The 19,822-nt window shown below is 26.6% G+C and overlaps 2 protein-coding genes across 5 annotated transcripts; one reads left to right on the top strand and one right to left on the bottom strand.

Annotated features, from left to right (window-relative positions):
* Positions 1-151: 151 nt before the first annotated feature.
* Positions 152-7,134, bottom strand: LOC132923373 (transmembrane protein 47). 2 transcript variants are annotated; one of them, XM_060987337.1, is made up of 6 exons: positions 6,981-7,134; positions 5,476-5,553; positions 2,283-2,472; positions 2,065-2,214; positions 1,927-1,989; positions 152-1,854 (listed from the first exon to the last, which is right to left on the bottom strand). In XM_060987337.1, exons 2-6 carry the CDS (start codon positions 5,527-5,529, stop codon positions 1,706-1,708), a joined length of 606 nt encoding a protein of 201 aa, XP_060843320.1. In that variant the 5' UTR covers positions 5,530-5,553; positions 6,981-7,134; the 3' UTR covers positions 152-1,705. The 2 variants fall into 2 exon arrangements, with proteins under 2 accessions (XP_060843320.1, XP_060843321.1); XM_060987338.1 differs by lacking the exons at positions 5,476-5,553; positions 6,981-7,134 and adding an exon at positions 3,142-3,758.
* On the top strand, positions 3,940-13,818 carry LOC132923372 (serine-enriched protein). 3 transcript variants are annotated; one of them, XM_060987334.1, is made up of 8 exons: positions 3,940-4,471; positions 8,995-9,199; positions 11,482-11,626; positions 11,826-11,943; positions 12,205-12,362; positions 12,457-12,588; positions 12,718-12,903; positions 12,997-13,818. In XM_060987334.1, exons 2-8 carry the CDS (start codon positions 9,006-9,008, stop codon positions 13,201-13,203), a joined length of 1,140 nt encoding a protein of 379 aa, XP_060843317.1. In that variant the 5' UTR covers positions 3,940-4,471; positions 8,995-9,005; the 3' UTR covers positions 13,204-13,818. The 3 variants fall into 3 exon arrangements, with proteins under 3 accessions (XP_060843317.1, XP_060843319.1, XP_060843318.1); XM_060987336.1 differs by having other exon boundaries at positions 3,946-4,471; positions 13,001-13,174; XM_060987335.1 differs by lacking the exon at positions 3,940-4,471 and adding an exon at positions 7,137-7,222.
* Positions 13,819-19,822: the final 6,004 nt, after the last annotated feature.

Raw genomic sequence — 19,822 nt, 5'->3', positions numbered from 1 at the left:
GTAGTTGACACGAGACGCCGCAGAAAAATTATACCTTAAGTCTAAAGAGTTAATTGATCCTCATATTTCTTTTTACAATACACTAACAAAACTACAGTTTGGTATTTTAATGTATAGACTAAGTAAGAATATACATTTTTGAAGTTAAAAATTACAGTTAATAGTATATTTATTTAAATACTTACAACAATGGTTTGAAAGAAAAATGCAGTTATGTACATTATTACAAAGGATATAATATGTACTAGAAATATTATTTAATAAATTATTTGACACAGCTAATTTAGTAAATGAAAACCAAAATAATTGTTTCTACAATTATGTATAATAGAACTATAGCAAATAAATTGTAACAAAATGTGCAAATAACATAAAAATACATTTTTAAAGGGAGATATATATTAGGATGGACGGTTGATCTGTAAATCTTAAGGGTAAAATAATTAGGAGCACTATAAAAACAGCTCATTTTAAAGATATGTAGTTTTAACAAAGGTCCTTAATATGTATAGTTAAAAATATAAAAAAAACTTAAAATAATAACATATTATGTTGGAGATTATCATTTCTCACGAATATTAAATAATTGTTATACATATGTTTATATAAAATCTATCGTGTGTCACTAATTTATATTTAATTAAAATTATAATAATAGGCAAGAATACAATAATATATTAATAAAATGCTTTGTATAAAAAAATCAACGGGAAAATAAACATTAGTAAATATATAACGGAATAGTCTTTAACAAGGTTAGGGTGAGTACATACTATATACAATCAACAAAATATAGAAATCATATGCATATAGGAATGTTAATAGAGGAAGTTTTTCTTTCAATTTTTTTTTTTTTTTTGTTCTTTGGCAGGGTCAACTCTCTTTGGCTACTGCTTGTGGTATCAAACACAAGCCAGAACATAGTATGATATACAAAATATTATAATATTTACATTTGTTTTTGCTACTACTAAACTTAAATATTTTAACAATAGATAATATTAGATATGAACATGTTATTACTTATTACACTTGATCAGATAGTACATTATAAAAGAAATCGTGTTACACAAAATTAGTATTATTTTTACATGGTGTCGTCTGTATGTTGACTATTAATAACTATAATATAATTTAAATTAGACATTTTTTAAATTTGAATTAATAACAGAAATTAAAGAAATGATAAAAGGTCAAACACATTGCTAATTTGGAACAATGAGAAATATTTTAAAATACATTTAAATAGTTGATACTCATTACTCATAAATCGTAAACAATAATGCTGATAATTTTAATAAAACACAGACTACCCACAATCACATGTCAATAATTATTTAGTTAATATAAAATTCTATCTTAACTTTTCACTTGATCACCAAAAATCTCAAGTTATTAAAGTTAAAACATGAAAAAAAATTATCATTCTATCTATAAAAAAAACCTAATGCTAATTTGATTATAATTAAAGAATCTTTTACAATTGTATTTAGTTTAATGTGCGCAAAGCAAATATTCCCCCACCAGAATAGTTATATACTGTCAAAAATCAATGATGTAAGTTGAATTTTAACATGTATGACGTGTTTGTTAGTAAATCTTGGTAATGACTGTCTTATCATAAAAACAATAAGATCACCCTGCCCGTCGTCCGACCAACGGAGGAAGGTCACTAAAGTACTACGTCAGGCAGGGGCGCCGCACACTAGGCGGACGATGTCACTTTACGTTCTTTATAGTAGATTTCTTCAGATTCTTTGTTGCATAACAGCAATACAACAGCACCAAACAAAAATATTCCGGCGCCCCATCCTACGCCGTATGCCCATCCAAACTCCCACACAGTGCGGTTCCCTAAAAATTTTTATTAATACATTAGTAAATAGTAATAGTTAAATTAACAATAATGATCATAAGTAACTTTACCTAAATTTAATTCAGCTGCGAAACATACTGGATACACAATCAATGCTATCAATAAGGACAATACTAAAAAAACAAAAAATCAAGTTAATTACAATGATTTTTAAAACACAAGTATAAAGATTATTATGATATACAAACATGCAAGTAACATAACGTAAACAGCTACTCTGTAGAACTTGTACTTGGTCCGTTGATCTTTGCTTCTCAACCCAAGCCCCGTTAAAAGAGTAGCCACTATGTCTGTTACTAATGTAACTATACACAAAGCTGCAGCCACTCTTATGTATCCTAAGATATTAAATACAGTAAAATTAGTTGAAGTTAAATAAATAAAAAGAATGAAACCTGATACATACCAACTTCACGTGTTGGATAACAATCTGGACCATTATCAGGTACATTAAATGGTAATGGGGTAGGTGCATTGACCGCAATGCAATGAGAAAATAAACCTTGACGCCAACCGGCCGACAATAACCAATCAGTGGAAGTTAATGTCAACAGCATCAAAACAATTACAATTAGACCACATATCAACGCGATCACCTGTGAAAATGTAACATATTATACATTTTACAAGTCCTAAAATTGACCAAATCATAATACAGCAAGTTATTTTTTTGATGAAATTCAAAATATTTAGCATATATTATTATTAAATACTTTTGTATTTTGATTTTGATTTTTTTATAAATAATTACAATCAAAAAAAAAAATAAAAATAAAATAATAATTAACAAACAAATTTAATATAAATTATTATTAAAAAAATATACATATATAGGTTTACTTATAGGTATTCATAGATAAACTTAGTTTCATTTTAAAATTATTATTTATTAAACAAATAAAATAAATTACACTGTGATTATATCATGTGTATAGTCATGGGCTCATGGCAGTTACATCTTACATAACTAATAAGACGATTAATTTTCGGTAGTATTGCAGAAAATAATGAAACCTATTTCAATAGAACAAACACTATAGTTAAAAACTAAATGACTTATTGAAATATACAAATCAAAAACTGATTCTAAAAACAATAACTATCATACTCTTTTGGTCCAATAAATGGGGAAAATTGCACGACTTATTACCCTCGTCCACCTCTTGGCTCCTACCATCATCACTCATTATACTTATTTACCAATAACAACTGCAGGCAAGTGTAAATATAAATAGCTCTGCCTGTTCTTAATACTTCGTCCTAACCTGAGCGCTGTAACCCTTGTCGGACTGCATCGACCTGCCGTGCCAGTCTTCCGTTTCAGCAGCCGTCGCCGTCGCCGGATGTAGCGACAGTTCCTGGCGCCGCTGCCACGCAGTATCCACGGCCGTCCGTGACAGGACCAGCTTGCCGCTGTATTGCGGGCCCGTCTTGTATACGCGTTTCTGGGCAAAATGCCCAGAACAACTTTATCGGTTTTAAGATGTGTATAATACACAGACGAGAGCGTGTTTAATACAATGCGCGTTGTCAGACAGAGATGACTATATTGTTATTTGTTGTTAAATAAACCGGAAGAGTTCGGGTGTAAAGACACTGTACTTTATTAAAAGCGTGTAAATATTATTCCGCGAGCACGTGCACAACCGCGAGCCGGATATAACAGTATAATATATTTGTAGTTATTCCGAGAACAAATTGATTTCGGCAGTCCGCGTTCGATTTCCGTGTATATTATCTTCGGACATTCGATTTCTCTATAGGACTCTACCCTTATCCGGAACGTCAATAAAAAACATTCGCGAGAATATACGTAGAAGCGCGCGCGCACACATACACATAAACACACACACACACACAGTGTATAATATCGTCCCTCTCTGCGCGGATCTAGGCGATTGGCACGCGCAAGCTCAAGAGTTTACCCCGCCCGTAGCTCACCTTTAGAGGAAATTCGCGCATAGAAAAAGCCATTTCGACGAACGCGGAAGCGGACGGGTCGCCCGCGCGCGGGTTCGATCGATGAGACGCGCCGTCGAACGCGCCGCCGCGAAGACTATACACACAACTGCCGCCAAGGGTGGTTACTGGTTATTACCTTATATATATATTTGTATATATAGGCGATAAAGCGACATACATATAATATACGTAATATAACCGTCCTGTATTACTGTACATATTTACAAGAGCTTTACAGTTAACGCGTTGCAACGTTACCGTGCCCCGTATGATCACCATCAGCAAACCTCAAACACAATAATATTTTCACTCATTTACCAAATTATACATCTCTACAGTCACTCTATTACATAACATTCGACCACACCCCCGTCTAAAACTGGACTCCGCACAGTCCAACGTAAATTTATGAATTTTTTCTTCCCGTTAGTATACATATGTAGAGTATATTCACTACACCCATACGTCGCTGACGGATCGAAATAAAACGGACGCACAGCGCGTATATTGTATTACATTTTATACGTTTGAATAGACTCCTGAAGCATCACAAACGGCATCGTATACGAAAAATCATACATTATCGACGACTGCGATAGAAACGATATATAGACGGAAATAAATTGATTCAAAGTAAGTTTTATCTCTATTATTATTATTACCTAGTAGTAGTAGTAGTACTAGTAGTATAATACATATTATTAGAATATAATCTTGCACAGGTACTAAATCATTTTATGATTGTATTCAAAAAACCATTGCGTTCAATTATAATTGTATCTATTGGGAGTACACCATATTCTGACAACTACAAAATAAATATGTTTCTAGGTTGTAAACTAACTCAACTACTAGTTGAATGAAATCATCACATAATATTATATAATAGCATATGGTACACTGTTTTATTTACATCATATTTTAACCATTTGCATCAGTTGTAATCCAAAGTAGACATTTGATATTGTTATGAGAAAAGCTTAAAATCGATAAAATTAAAGATTTTTTTTATTTATTCCACAATAATGTTTGTAATTTATGTAATTATTTAGACAGCTAAGTAAAGCAATTTTTACAGAACTTTTTAACTGTGAACAATTTAAAGTTATTTTTAAGGACAAAACAATTATCTGTTCAGAAACCTTATGATTTATGAGTAACCTATGACCTATAATGGTACACTTGATTAACACATGTTATCATGGTCTAAACGGAAATTATAAGCCATATTCATTTGACTAATAGATATTTATAGGCGTGCATAGACCTAAATTTCAAGTGGTACTTGTTGCAGCATTTTTGGGGCCTCTTCTGTATTTAAGTCATTTCCTGAGAAGTCAAGTAAATTCATAATGAATGTTTAAATATTAATGTTTAAATGTAATTTTTTTTAATTTGTTATATAATATGTAATGATAATAATAACAATTTGCTATATATTTCATTTAGTAACAACAGGTAAAAGACGGTTAACTCTAGCTCAGGGGTTTAACTATTAGGGATCTAATTATAAAATGTTTAAAGGTGACCACTGACCAGGTACACACTCATATACACACCAATACAGATAATAATTAGTCATATCGCATATTTTCAGTATAGAGTTAATTACATATCAATAATATAAAATAACTTACTTTTAAAGGTCTAGTAATAGTAATAGTTTCAACAGTAGTCGAAACTTGGGCCATATTATTTTTTTTTGAACTTGATCACTGTAAAAACAATAAAAAAATATGTTAATACAATATTTGAAGAAAATAAACTAAATTTAGTTTTAAATTAAAAACGAGTTCAAATATGTAATGTAGAAATTATTAAAAACCAATGTAGTACTAAAATGAAAAATTATATGAGGTTTGTAAGTTGTAATAGGTAAAAAATTATTAAACACAAATACTATACAATTTAATATTTTAAACAAAATGTCATTAGCATTTTTCAATATTATAACAAAAGTATTTAATTGGTTTTTAAACAATCCAATTGTGATAAATACCTATAGCATAAAAGAACATTTTTCCTAAGATTCATCAAATTATTAGATTATTATAACCAAATCTAATGGCGGATCAATAACAAACCACTGCCAATATTTTTGCCACATAATTATAAAAAAAAATTATTTTACTCCTGGATTGCAATTGAACATTTCATAAAAATATAACACAAAATATAATCTTAAACTTAAGGCAAATACTTTGACATTTTACATTAAATTTACCATTAATTAATGTGGTATTCGTAGCCAGAGATCGGCACCCTCAAAATTAAAATTTATATTATTTTGTTTTAATGCTATTCATTGGCTTTGACTTAAATGGCTTTTGTCATTATAATCATAGACGAAATAATAAATAATCGAGACAGAGAAATAAAAAATAATCCAAATAGATAGTTATTGTTAGGCCTACTAATTAATTTTTACTTGATTTATACATATTTTTTTTTATTAGTTACAGTATGATCTTCTGTTTAAATAAATTCTAAACATTTTTATAAATATAATGATCACACATTGTAATCAGTAATCACTATTTGCAAGACAAATATTTTTTTGTTTTTTAGATCATAATATGAATCCTCAATAAAATTTGTAAACACTTCTTTACTCATTATTTGTTTATTATGCACAATTAATAATGGTTAAGCTTTATAAATAAATTTAAAACATAATTTTTTTACAAACCCATTAGTTAGAAATATTAATTGTAAACAAAGATATTTCCTACTAAAAAAACAAAAATATAATTGAATTACTTGCATGGCTATAAAAAACAAATGTTTAAAATATGAACATTATATAGGTATACTTATTAAGTATGTACTGCATTTATATTACCTATATATAAATATTATATATTGGTTATTCCGATTAGTCATAAACAGAAAGTATAATAATCTTATTATCTGTTTACTTTCTGTTGAATGCAAAATAGGTAAATAATTTCAAAATGCTCCATTTAAATGTGTACATACAATCTGCTAAAGACCTACCTTACAAATATTGTGAGTTCTGACTACTAAACTTATAAAAACATGTATTAATTAAAAGTGAATTTATGCACTTCATTGTTGACCTAAATTTCTGTGTTGGTACTAAAAATATTGATATATATATTATTATAAGATCAATACTTACACCTTGTGTAGACTAGTGTCCAATATAAATATGGTATATATAAATCCACATAGTACTATAATAGACGACAGTTGTTCAGCAATAGGTATTTAACACCAGTCTTCAAAATAAATTGAGTGACGCAACATATAACTACATAAACACTGCACTAAAAATGATAAGGACCGTGGCCATGGGTACGAGACGTAGTGAATAATGATTGTTTTTTTATTTTTTTTTATGCGTGGACTGGACTATGAATTGTGAGTGTATATTTTATCATACTATATTATTATCAACTATGAAATAAAAAACCCAATTATATTGTAAATAAACTATTCAGTGCTACTATCACTTGTTTATAAACAAACAGTCTGACCATATAACAATTCCGAAATATCTACGTATAAACTACATTTTTACTAGGTACTATAATTATTTTATATCATTTAAATCATGTAATTACATTTTTTTTATAATAGGTAATAGGTATTTAACTATTTAAGTACATAAAACTAAATATAAAATAATGATATGAATTTTGATAATTTTAAATGAATGTTATAAATAAAATATAAATTAGGTCATCATAATTAATTACAACTATCTACATATGTCTACATACCTATCTATTTCTATTAATAAATACAAATTTTCAATGCTAATAAGATAAGTACTTACAATAATTTATCTAAGTATTAAATCCAAATTCTATCAAAAGCGTGGATGTCGTCTACTTAGATATTTACGTTACGATATACTAATAAAACTTACTTGATTAATAGACAATAGTTAATTTAAATATATTAAACTAAAAAATATTTTATTTATAAGTTTTTATCAATTATAGATATAACTGTAGGTGTCGAGTACCTATACCTACTGTACAATGTTTAATACATTATTTCAATTCAATGGTGATTCGGTAATCGGTTCGTTACATACAAAAAACGATTCTGAACAAACACAGTCTAATATTACTTTATAGTATATTTTTATTGTGTGATATATTAATTATATTGCTATTATAGTAATTTATTTTATTATATTATTATAAATACAAACTACAGTAAGTGTTTTACTGTATAAATAGGCTTAAATCCTTAAATATTTTTAAAATGTCGTGACATATAGAGCATAGACATTAGACGTATAGTATTATAAATTATAATATACCTAATATAAGTATGTAATAGTTTTAATCCTTAATTGATGAATAATATTTTTAAGTAACAACTAAATAACTAAAATAGTTATTTTTATTTAAGTATATATCTTATTTCAGGCATTTTTACCAAGTGGTTTTTTTTATCGATATATAAAGAAAAAAACTAAAAATAATAGTACTGGAAATGTCAAAATGTCTAAAAAAAAGTTAAAAACAGTCAAAATATTTTTAAAATGTTATGACTAGGAAATGCTAGTAAAAAAATGTTATGTACATTTCAAGTATTAATGATTAGGAATTCAATGTATGGTTCAAAATGTGCCTTTTCTAAAAATCCTGGAGAGTATGTAAAGGCGCTTAAATGCATTATAGTATTATAGATTCAGATATAAATAATAAAAATTGTCTATAATAGTATTTTTATTTTCATAAAACTTTACATAAATTCATATAAGTATTCTAATTTTTTTTAGCAGGAGTTGTTCAATAGATATTGTGTATAATAATAAAATCTAAATAATATTTATTATTTTTTTTCCACACTTAAGAATATACAAATTTATAACTAGTGCAGTCTAAAACAAATTTGTAAATAGGTCGCGTAGTGCGCATTGGGTATGCATTATGTATACTAATTGTATAGTAACACTTTCGTAAATATATACAGATTTTAAGGTTACGAGAACGGATCAATGTCCAGCAATTTTTGAATGTATCTACTATAAATTCCAGAATAAATTCTGTTTATCATATTAATAATATAATAATAAAATAAAATAAAAATAATGCACTTGAAAGGTTAAAACAAGTTCAAAAGTATTGTAGTTTGTTGCTTTTGTATTTTAAATTATTATTGGTTTCTTATAGATATGTGGTAAATGATGAGACTACAAGGAGACATGGAATCAACCGATGACGAGCTTGACCAAAGTGTGTTCGAAAACAAAAATGGCCTAGCTGATGATATGGCGTTCTTGGCCAGTATGCCCGAATTATGTGATGTAACTTTTTTAGTCGGTGAAACGAGAGAACCCGTGTGTGCTGTAAAAGCTGTCTTAGCTGCAAGGAGCCGGTAAGATATTTACACTTTTAATTACTTTTTGTTTTATTATAATAAACAATAGGTATATACTAAATAAAAAATACGTTATATAATGGCTGTAATCCTGCATGAATAATATAACAACAGTCAACAATACAACGCTCTGTACTTTATAAAAAAAAATATATGTATATTAAGTTTAACGTAAAGTTAAATATAAGAATAAATCAATAGAAACCACTAAACTAGAGGTGGTAAGAAATTCTCCATCCATAGGTACCTATTACCTATAATACTTACGACTATATATACATACATAACGATATAAACTTGAATATTCTATTTTATATATAGCTACTAGCTAGGTATAGTAACCATACTAATCAGCTAATCAACAATTAACGATGTGTATTTTACAGTGTAAATCATCATAAACTCATGGAATTATTAAGTATATACATGCTCTAAAGTTAAAGACATAAAATAATATATATATATGTTAATTTTTAATACATCAGTCTTATTCAACGAATAATAAAATCTCTTATAATATAGTAAGTAGGTACTAACTAGGTACTTGGTAATAAATTCGTAGAATCTTAGTTTTTCGTCATTTAGATAAGGTCAGTACTTATTTTACTTCACAGTAATAAGTAATAAGTAAATGCGCTCATCATTTTAAAAATATTAAATTATTTGATCAAAACTATTGTCGTTTATATTAAAAACTGTAGGTGATGAATAGAATTATGTGTGACATATTTATTTGTGTGAGGGCTTTTCATCGATTCCGAGTAGGTAGTTATGATATTTTTATTTATTAATCCCATAGACCATAGCCGATAACTATTATACTTATAAGTTATGAATTATGAATTTATGACTTTATAAGTAGAAAATATTAAGTGTATCTGTATTCTGTATTCTATATTATAACGTTGAAATGATTACGTAAACATGCCAAGATTGGTGATCAAAACAACAACGTGATATTATCAAAACAATATGCCACGTTTAATACTTTAATAATAGTTTTTTAATTATTTTACAACAAGTCAACACACAATATAATAAAATTCTAAGAATACTTATCTTGGTGATTTAATTCAAGGGTGTCTTATTGGACAATGATGGTCAGAATTTGAAGAACACATAATTTTTACTAGGTATTACACTCCAATAAAATAACACGTGTACAAAAAAATACACAAACATATTTTTTAAACGAATTTAGTAAATTTCCTGAAAAAAAGTTAATGAATGTATATTTCGTAATTTATATTAGTGCATCATACTATTTTCAGTATTTATTATATTTTAAATACCTAAAATATTAAAATACTTATATATCTTACTCTATTTGTTCGAATAAACTTTCCGTTTCACAACTCAATTAGTTAATAGTAATTATTAGTAACAGAAAAATAAATTAAATTTGTACTTTTGCACTACGCCATTATAATATTATATCATATTTTATGTTTCGTGTAATTTAATTGGGTGCAGTTACAGGATAATATTATAATTTATAATCTATTATTAATAAATAATAGATGTTATAATGAAATTCTATGCGCTTTACATTTTTACTTGTTCTGTTACATTTTGGCATTAGAATTTAGAAGTGTGACAATTTGGATTGTTACAATAAAACTCATTGATCTTAGTACTTTATTATTACTTTTTTATTTTATTGCAATCACCAAATTTAATTTTTGTTATGTTCTCATAATGTTACAATAGAATTTGTAATATAAAAATGAATGAAATATTAAAAAAATATAAGTCATGAGAAAATATTATTATTATTATATAAATCATGCATAGTAAAATACAAATGGAGCATCAATAGCTTGTTGTGAACAAGCTAGATTGATAAAAAATTGAACTATCCTATGGATAATGGATATAGTATGAATTATTTTTCTAAGTTATAACTTATAAGACGTAAGAGTTGTAATTGTGTAAATAGGTGATTTTAGTGATATTTTTTATGAATTATTATGATTTAACGGTTCAATATAAAATATTAATGTATTCATTTGTGATACATTTATACATTTTAATAATGTACCTACCTGGTCACCCGTATATAAGATCATTAAAAAAGAGAATATGTATTATACATATAAATGTATATATAAAATAAATAATTAATGCTATATATATACCTTGTAAATTATATAATATAATATTATATATAATTATCAATTTAATAATTTAATATACATTAAATTATAAAATAGCTTTATATAAAAAAAAAAATTGTTTGGTATCGTATAAATATAATTGATCAAATATTGTACTTTTAGAGTATTCCATAAAATGTTATACCAGCCACCGAGCCCTCAAAGAAAAAAAGAAGTTTTACCTAAAGAGACCACAAAACTAAGACGGCCTACATTTCTTAAACGAAGCAGTGAACCACTTCTCAATGTAAAAAATGCCAATACACAAGTATGGTTATAATTTGATTCAACGTTATAAAGTTAGGTTCCTATATTAAAAAGTAATCAATTCTACCAAATTTTAATTTAATCATAACTTGATTGACGGAAATAGATTAAATTCGAAATTTGTCTTCCGAAACAAAAAAAATTAACTATGGGACATATTATGTTTACTTTTTTATTTTATCATTATATGTTTAATTTAGACTCAATCCAATCAACACCAAACAGTCGTAGTTGATGAATTTGAACCAGACGTGTTTCGCCAACTCATTGAATATATACACACTGGTTGTGTAACTTTGCAACCCAGAACATTATTGGGTGAGTCAAATAGATATACATAATAATAATTGAATAATAATAATTACGTACTTTTTGTAAACATCGTTCAAGTCTCTGCAAGTGTTTATTATATATATTAATACATTCATTTAAATTTTAAAGATTTATTATTACAGAAGTATTTTATACTGTTATAGGTACACAAACTGTTACTGTTATAGCAATAGCCTATAAGTGTACTTTAACAACCACCAGTAAAGTAAATTGTATTTTTGATGATATTCTAAATATTATGTTTAGGAGTACTGAATGCAGCAGATTATTATGGCCTGGAAGATCTGCGGAAAGCTTGCACGGGTTTTGTTCAGTGTTGCATAAATGTGGACACGGTCTGCGCACTCTTGTCATCGGCAGAGCGGTATATTCAATACAAATGTACCAAAAGCCTCGTTCAGAAGGTAACGTAGTATTATAATATTGTCTCTTATAAAATATTATTCGCCATTATATTTGGTTTACTTGATTTTTTTTTTTTTGACACTAAATATTTAGGTTTTGGAGTTTGTCGACGAGCACGGAAACGAAGTGTTAAACCTTGGATCATTCGCACTATTACCGCTACACGTGGTCCGGTTGATATTAAGCAGAGATGAACTGAAGGCAGACGAATTCACTAAATTTCAGGTATACCCCCCTATGTATAGTATTATATTATATTTTTATTTTTATATTATAAACATATATTAGTATTTTTTTTGTTCGCGAAAAGAGCGTGACTAACCACTAATTCAAATTCACAACTGTATTATTAAGGCCGCGCTTATGTGGACAATGAAATATGGCGATACAAATACGAATGTCGACTGGAAAGAAGTTTTTGTGGAAAATTTCATGTCGTCCATTCAATACCACAAAATACCGGCTAATGTACTTATGAATGAAGTGGAACCTTTAAAACTGGTTCCATACGAAGTGATCATGACATCATTAGCGTATCAGGTGCGCAACAAATTTCAATAAAATGTGGCTATCATAGTACCTACTAAAGTTCTATTGGTTCGTGAATAAGTGCTCATGATGTTATTGTTCTAGGCAGACCCCTCCTGTGTCGATCCCGACAAACTGAAGAGGGCCTTGAGAATGGGTAATTATCATGGACTGATGGGCATCAGTAGTACAATTGGCACCGTAACGGCTGAAAGAACCATGTCGGTGCAGAGTTCAGGCACACACCATGGTTCCAGCTCGACTATTAGCTCCATTGGATCTAGCGATCTGGTTGGTTCTGACAAAACTTGATCCGAGAGAACTCCAAGTTCATAGGCGTGCGCATTAGCCTTAACCTTGGTTTTATTTAAACAAACACTTCCAATTTGTTATTAATTGGATATTATTGCGTCTAATTATAATTACAATTATTAAATATTTATTAACATTAAACAATCAGATTTATTCTAATAAAAAGACTGTGATGGTTACTAAAATGAATTTTACTTGAAAACAACAATATCATATTATTATACATACCTACAATTAATATTAAAATTAAATTAAATACAAAATTTATTATTATTAAGGACCAATGATAATCTAAAGTTACCTTTAACAATAACGTGAGCATAATATAATAGTTACATACATTTCAAATCCTATTTGCGCACGCCTATGTATACAAATATATATATTGAATATATATGTATTCAAAAAATAAAAGCATTTTATCAAAAATGAATTAACTTGAGATCCATATAAAGTTCGATTTAAATTGACTCCAATCCGATCATTCAAATTCAAAAAAATCACCTATACCAATGAGATGTTTAACTATTTGAATTATTTAATATACATGATACATTATTGTACCTACCATAATAGGTATCTTTAAATCGTTATGATATTTATATTCAAATTCAATTTTTTCTGTTCTTAAAAATTTTTAAACACTAATATATTATTGTTCGTGCACAGTTTGACAATTTTGTTAATTACCTTCTTTTTAAAACTAACGTGTTGATAAAATAGCTATTTGGTTCTTATTTCAACTTAAATACACTAGATAATCATTTATTCATGTTGATTGATTCTATTTAATTGGTACGATTTTTAGCTTATGACATTTATCAAATTAATATTTATTATGTTTTTAATATATTTTTGAAGCACAAACAGAGAATTCTAAAAATAAATAAAAAATAGTTTATGTTTTTTTCAGACGACTTGAATGTAATGGTTTTAAATTATGTAAAAAAATATTTTTCAAAAACGTCCATCCTTTACAAAATAATTAGTATTAACTAAAAAAATCACACCTTTATTAAAACTGCCTACTCAAATCCATATAATTTCTTATTGATAAAATATTATAGAATCCAATGGAAAAAATAACTTTGTTAATTTTAATTTCATTGGCATGTGATTATCTTAATTGTTGCCCACGTTTATAACTTTAAAGATTTATATTACATGATTTGTGCCAAAATGTATTTATATATATATATATATTTAAATCTAAAAAATAATTTTGAAATTATATATATGTTGCCTATTCTATTTAAATTATTTATGTGTCTTTTATTGATAGTTATATTTAATAATACTAATGAAATTTAAATATGAATGTTATTATGTACTTTGTATAGAAATTATAGTCTTTATAATTATTTTAAACTTAATTAATAAAATAAACATAATATATAGAATATAGTTTCTTTAATACATTCCTTTAAATATTTATGAAAATATAAACTAAATATATATATATATACATTATACATGTCACATGTGTATAATGTAAATAAAATATATTATATATAAATATATATATATATTTATAATTTATCTACTATACCTACTTATTAAAATGTTTTTATTTGATTTAAACGAGTTATTTAAATAATAAAAACTTAATTACTAAATTAAAATTTACAGGTACTTAATAATAAAGAATTATACTATTATGGAAAATTAATATTTATAAATTAAATAATAAATTATATAATTGTAATTCTGACTATTCTAAGTTTAAAATACAATGCATATGTAAGTTATAAAATAATCTAATAAGTTTTATACCTACTCTATAATTTATGCAAATATTGTATACAAAATAAAAACATATTAATAAAAAAATTTGTAAACGAATTATGTTTATGATCTGTATTGTGTATTAATAACTTATATCTAAGTACCTACTTTTAATAATAACTACTTATAACCATATAATATAAGTAGAGACCTATTAAAATTGATTTATTGTTTGTTTAAGTAGTTCAGCTATTTTATTATTTTATTGAATATTTTTCCAAGATACTGTCTTATCTTTGATACATAAAATTAAATTTAAAATTTGTTTCAAGTTACAACAATATCGTTTTTTAACTTTGAATGTTTGAATTTTTTTATTTAATTTAAATGTTTAGATTATTTGTGTTATATATTTTATAATATATATATAACCATACATTATACATTTATAAATATACTCTTCTCTTTTAAAAATTGTCTTATTTCATTATACTTATTAATTTATTCAAAACTATATTAAAATGTTTACTGCAATAAATTATAGTACTTTAATTTAATGTTGTAATAATAATTCTTATGAAATTGGCTCGTTTTTATATATTTTAATATATCATATATAATATTATATAAACCTTACAACAGTTACAAATTTACAATAGATATATACATTAAGTACTGCAAACTTTATGTATCATGTTCTCATTGTTTATACATAACCGTTTATATGCATTCATTTAATTTGGGAGTTTGTTAATCAGAGAAAAAAATGCTTGGTTATAATTTAAAAAATTTAATTTGGTCTATCAAATTTTGGGTTAATTTGAGATTAAAAAATGCATATAAACAGTTAAATTTGCATTAATACTTTTAGCAGGTATTTTAAATTTTTAAAAACTATACTATATTCGTGAACTCATAAACAATAAAAAGTAGAAAATCTATTCTAATTCCCATGACCATAATATATTTATTCTATATCAAGTTATAAAATGTTTGATTTTAATTATAAAAGATATTATATATATAATAAATAAAAGTTTTATTATTTTTTATCGTTCTATATTTTTTTTTTTTTTTATACAATAACATGTGTATGTGTAATTTTAATTTCATATTCCTAAGCCGAAAATTATTCGTAGAATTTTTATGTAAATAAATCAAATTTGGGACAAGCAGTTTATGATTTATTGATATTTAAAGTTTTGATGAGACTTCGCTGAAGTGATGGTACTCGAGTATCCCACAAAATTTGGATCCACTACTTATTATAAATTAATAGTCCAAAATTGTATTTATGCATATCGAAATACTCCGAATAATTTTTTGCTTCAGAAAATAAAATTGTATTATTGTAATTTTATCATAATAAAAACTTAAATAAATATTATGTCAATAAAAAAATAATAAATATATATATTTATTTGAATTTGTACAATCAACTTATAAACAAGAAATTAAATATTAAAAAAATATATTTTTTCAAAGAGTTAAAATGGGCGAATAAAATTGTTCATGGTCTTTACGGATATCGTAACTCGTCTTAGACCTATATTTATGAGCTATATTATAGTAATGTATATATTTTAGGCCATGCGGTATGTGCAGTCATGTATAATATGGCTTCGATGTTTTCATACTTCATTCCAGTCATGTAAAATTACCAACTATAAGTCTAATATAAATATTTACTGTCTAGTTAATGCCAGTAATAGGTAGTTATATTTTAACTATTATTTATATAACAAATCACATTCATTTATCGTCAGTATTTTTTGCTTAAACCTCAAAATAATATTCAGCATCACGAAAAAAAAAATATAAATATCTCACATTTAGATGACACAATTATTTTAGTCAACGAGTATATACGTATAATATGTACTATATAATAGTTTATACAACTATTTTAAGTATTATTTTGGTGGCCATAACAGGTGCCAAGTCATCTAGAATTATAGATAACGCGCGGAACGGAATATCGTATAGGGTACCTGCCACCTGGGTACCTATAACTTTAAAAGTTTAGAACTATTGAATAGTCGCTAATTTTGCACACACATATTTTTTGCGATTTTGGAAGTGTTTTGGCTTCGTTTATCGACCCCTATAATATATAAGTTGCTATAATAAATTTTGTTTTAGCTCATGAAAATTGAATAATTTTTTTGTGTATATATATATTATAAGTATTATATTATTATGTATATATATATACGTATACAGGGTTACCATTGGTTATAAAAAAAATTGATATAGACTAGCCGTTCCGCACGTGTTACTATGAGATTTTTTCAAATACAAACATTTTAAATTAATTTTTATTATTCAAATGTATGATAAAAATGATAAAATGCAATGTCAATTAAGTTTAATGGATAAGTTTCAAAGATTGTTCTTACTGTTCTTATAGAGACATCAAAACAATTTAGAGAAGAGTTTGAACTACGTCCGAAATCATACAAAATACTCTATCCAATCCAGTATCCATTGTAGGTGGATTGCCCATCTTGGTCGAATTAGTGCACAAAGCGAGGTACCCCACGAGACACTGATACAGCGTTGTATTTAACTAATATTAACAAATATGGTTAATTTTTTTCTCGAACGATGTTGCCGATGTTGGGTTTATGAGTATATACCCAATAATAATAATGTACATATACATTTTCGTGTTTGTGAATAAGTAATCGTATAAACTTCTGCAGGGAAATAGCGCGCATCAGCTAAAAAATATTTTTCTATTACCTACTATATTATTATTATAGGTATACCTATCCAAAATGGTTTATTATAAGAGGACACCAATTTGTTTTCTCTTTTTTAGCCGTTACTGGGTAATCCTATAGGGTGCCACGAAATTATTTAAAATATATTTTTATAGTCTATATAGGCTATAGGGCATAGCGCATATATAGGATGCCTCTGGATTTTTAGAAAATAACTAAGGGTGCCGTGACTAAAAAAAAGGTTGGGAACCTCTGCGTTACCCGTACACGATAGCAGAACCAAACTTATGCTATTAACTTTAATATTACGTAAAAGAGGAATGTATTGACAAGAACAAACTTAAATTTAAGAACATTATTTATGTTTATAACTTTATAAGTTTGCATTTTTTTGATATTTCGATTTTAAAGCGAGATATGAGAATTTTTAAATTGTAATATTTTACATAGGTACCTACCTAATTGCGTAAAAAAATGCAGTATATTAATAATGTTCTTAATTATAAGTTTGATAAAGGGTCATTTCACTTTAATACTAATAATGCTAAAATCAGAAAGTTGGTTTTCAGAACGCAAGTTTACTTTGCGTGGATTAGAGAAAGGAAACGTCGCAGTGTAGGTACTGACATCGTATAAATTGTATTTAGTATGTATCTAGTCCCCACTCCCCGTCCCCTACTATGTCATATTAGTACTTAATACTAATAATGCAATTAAGTATATAATAAACCTGTATGAGTGTATAATAGTGCACTACACAGTGAATACGGTATACTATTGGATGTATTATAGAAATTTACTACGTTTGAATATTTGCTAGATTTCTGACTTATCCTTTATCAATTTATCTTGTACAAAAATTGATTTCATAACTATTGATACTCATCAGCCTTCAAGATATTGTTTTCTGCGTCAAATTGTTTTGTGGTCAAAATGTCGTAATTTTATTTTAATGATTATTTTGCATTATCATCATTGTAAAATTTTTGTGATTAGCATAGTCTTACTGTGTTCGACTCGTGTCGCACTGCGTGCATATCGTAGGTGAATTAATTGCATTTTAATTAATAACAGCAAGGATTGAATTTTTCAATACTTCCCTGCAGTGGCACGCCGACTTGGATAGCAGCTATAAGGTATATAATAGATATACAAGGTAATTTGCTAAGTATGCTCGCCCTAATTTATTCTTTAATTATAATATGCATCTATTTAAATTCGGATTTTTTGAATTTTGAAGTATACTTTAAGACCACACTTTTAAATACCTACTCGAATTTTAATGTCATGTAAAAGTGTCACTTACCTGCGAGTATTTTCTGCCGTTTTTCTGGTTTTTCACCATAAATTGTTATGATTTTTATTTTTTTATTAATAGTACATAATGTGATTAAAAACATTGAACGCTTGTTTTTTGAATTATTATTTATTAAACATGAGCCAAAATAAAAATAAACCTCGTTATTAATATATTTGTACAAGATAATAATTAATAAACATGGTAAAATAATTACTAAAAAATTTCAAAAATTAAAACTTGAATAGATGTACCTATAATCAAAGTATAAAATGGCAAATGTTTGATGAATCACCTTATTAACATAATATTTAATATATAATTATAAATTTTAGTATGCGGTCTGCGGAAATTATAAAACCTTGTATCTTTGTTTAGCCACGGAAATTTTTTTATCCTTTATAATTTTCGTTACTTTTCTTATTCCGAAGACTGACCGCAGTTAGTAGGTATAACTTTACTGTTTTAGTCTTTTTTCGATGTCTTCTTGTTTGTAACTACAGTTGTTTTGGTTCAGTTATTATCGCAATTAAATAAATTTAAAAGATAAAGTGATGAAATGATTAGAAATTATGGTTGCAAGGTGTTTATTTAGTAGATAACCGTGAGTGGTAGACTTGTACCTATGCTATTTAAACACAGTAAAAAATTAAGCAATATTATTATAATTTATTTGATTTTTTTTTTGGGCAGCGATGATTCGGAAATCAGGAAATTGAATTCGTGCCGATGGACGTGTGTTTGGTTTCGTTACGTTAGCCAGCTTATAGGTATATCTATATATTCCGTATTATTATAATCAGAATTTACATAATTAATTTGAGTATTATATAGTTATTACAATAAACAGAAGTCTAATTGTGTACAATTT

Source organism: Rhopalosiphum padi, chromosome 2, assembly GCF_020882245.1.
Source record: "Rhopalosiphum padi isolate XX-2018 chromosome 2, ASM2088224v1, whole genome shotgun sequence".
Classification (NCBI taxonomy): domain Eukaryota; kingdom Metazoa; phylum Arthropoda; class Insecta; order Hemiptera; family Aphididae; genus Rhopalosiphum; species Rhopalosiphum padi.
This window is presented reverse-complemented; position numbering and strand designations above follow the sequence as displayed.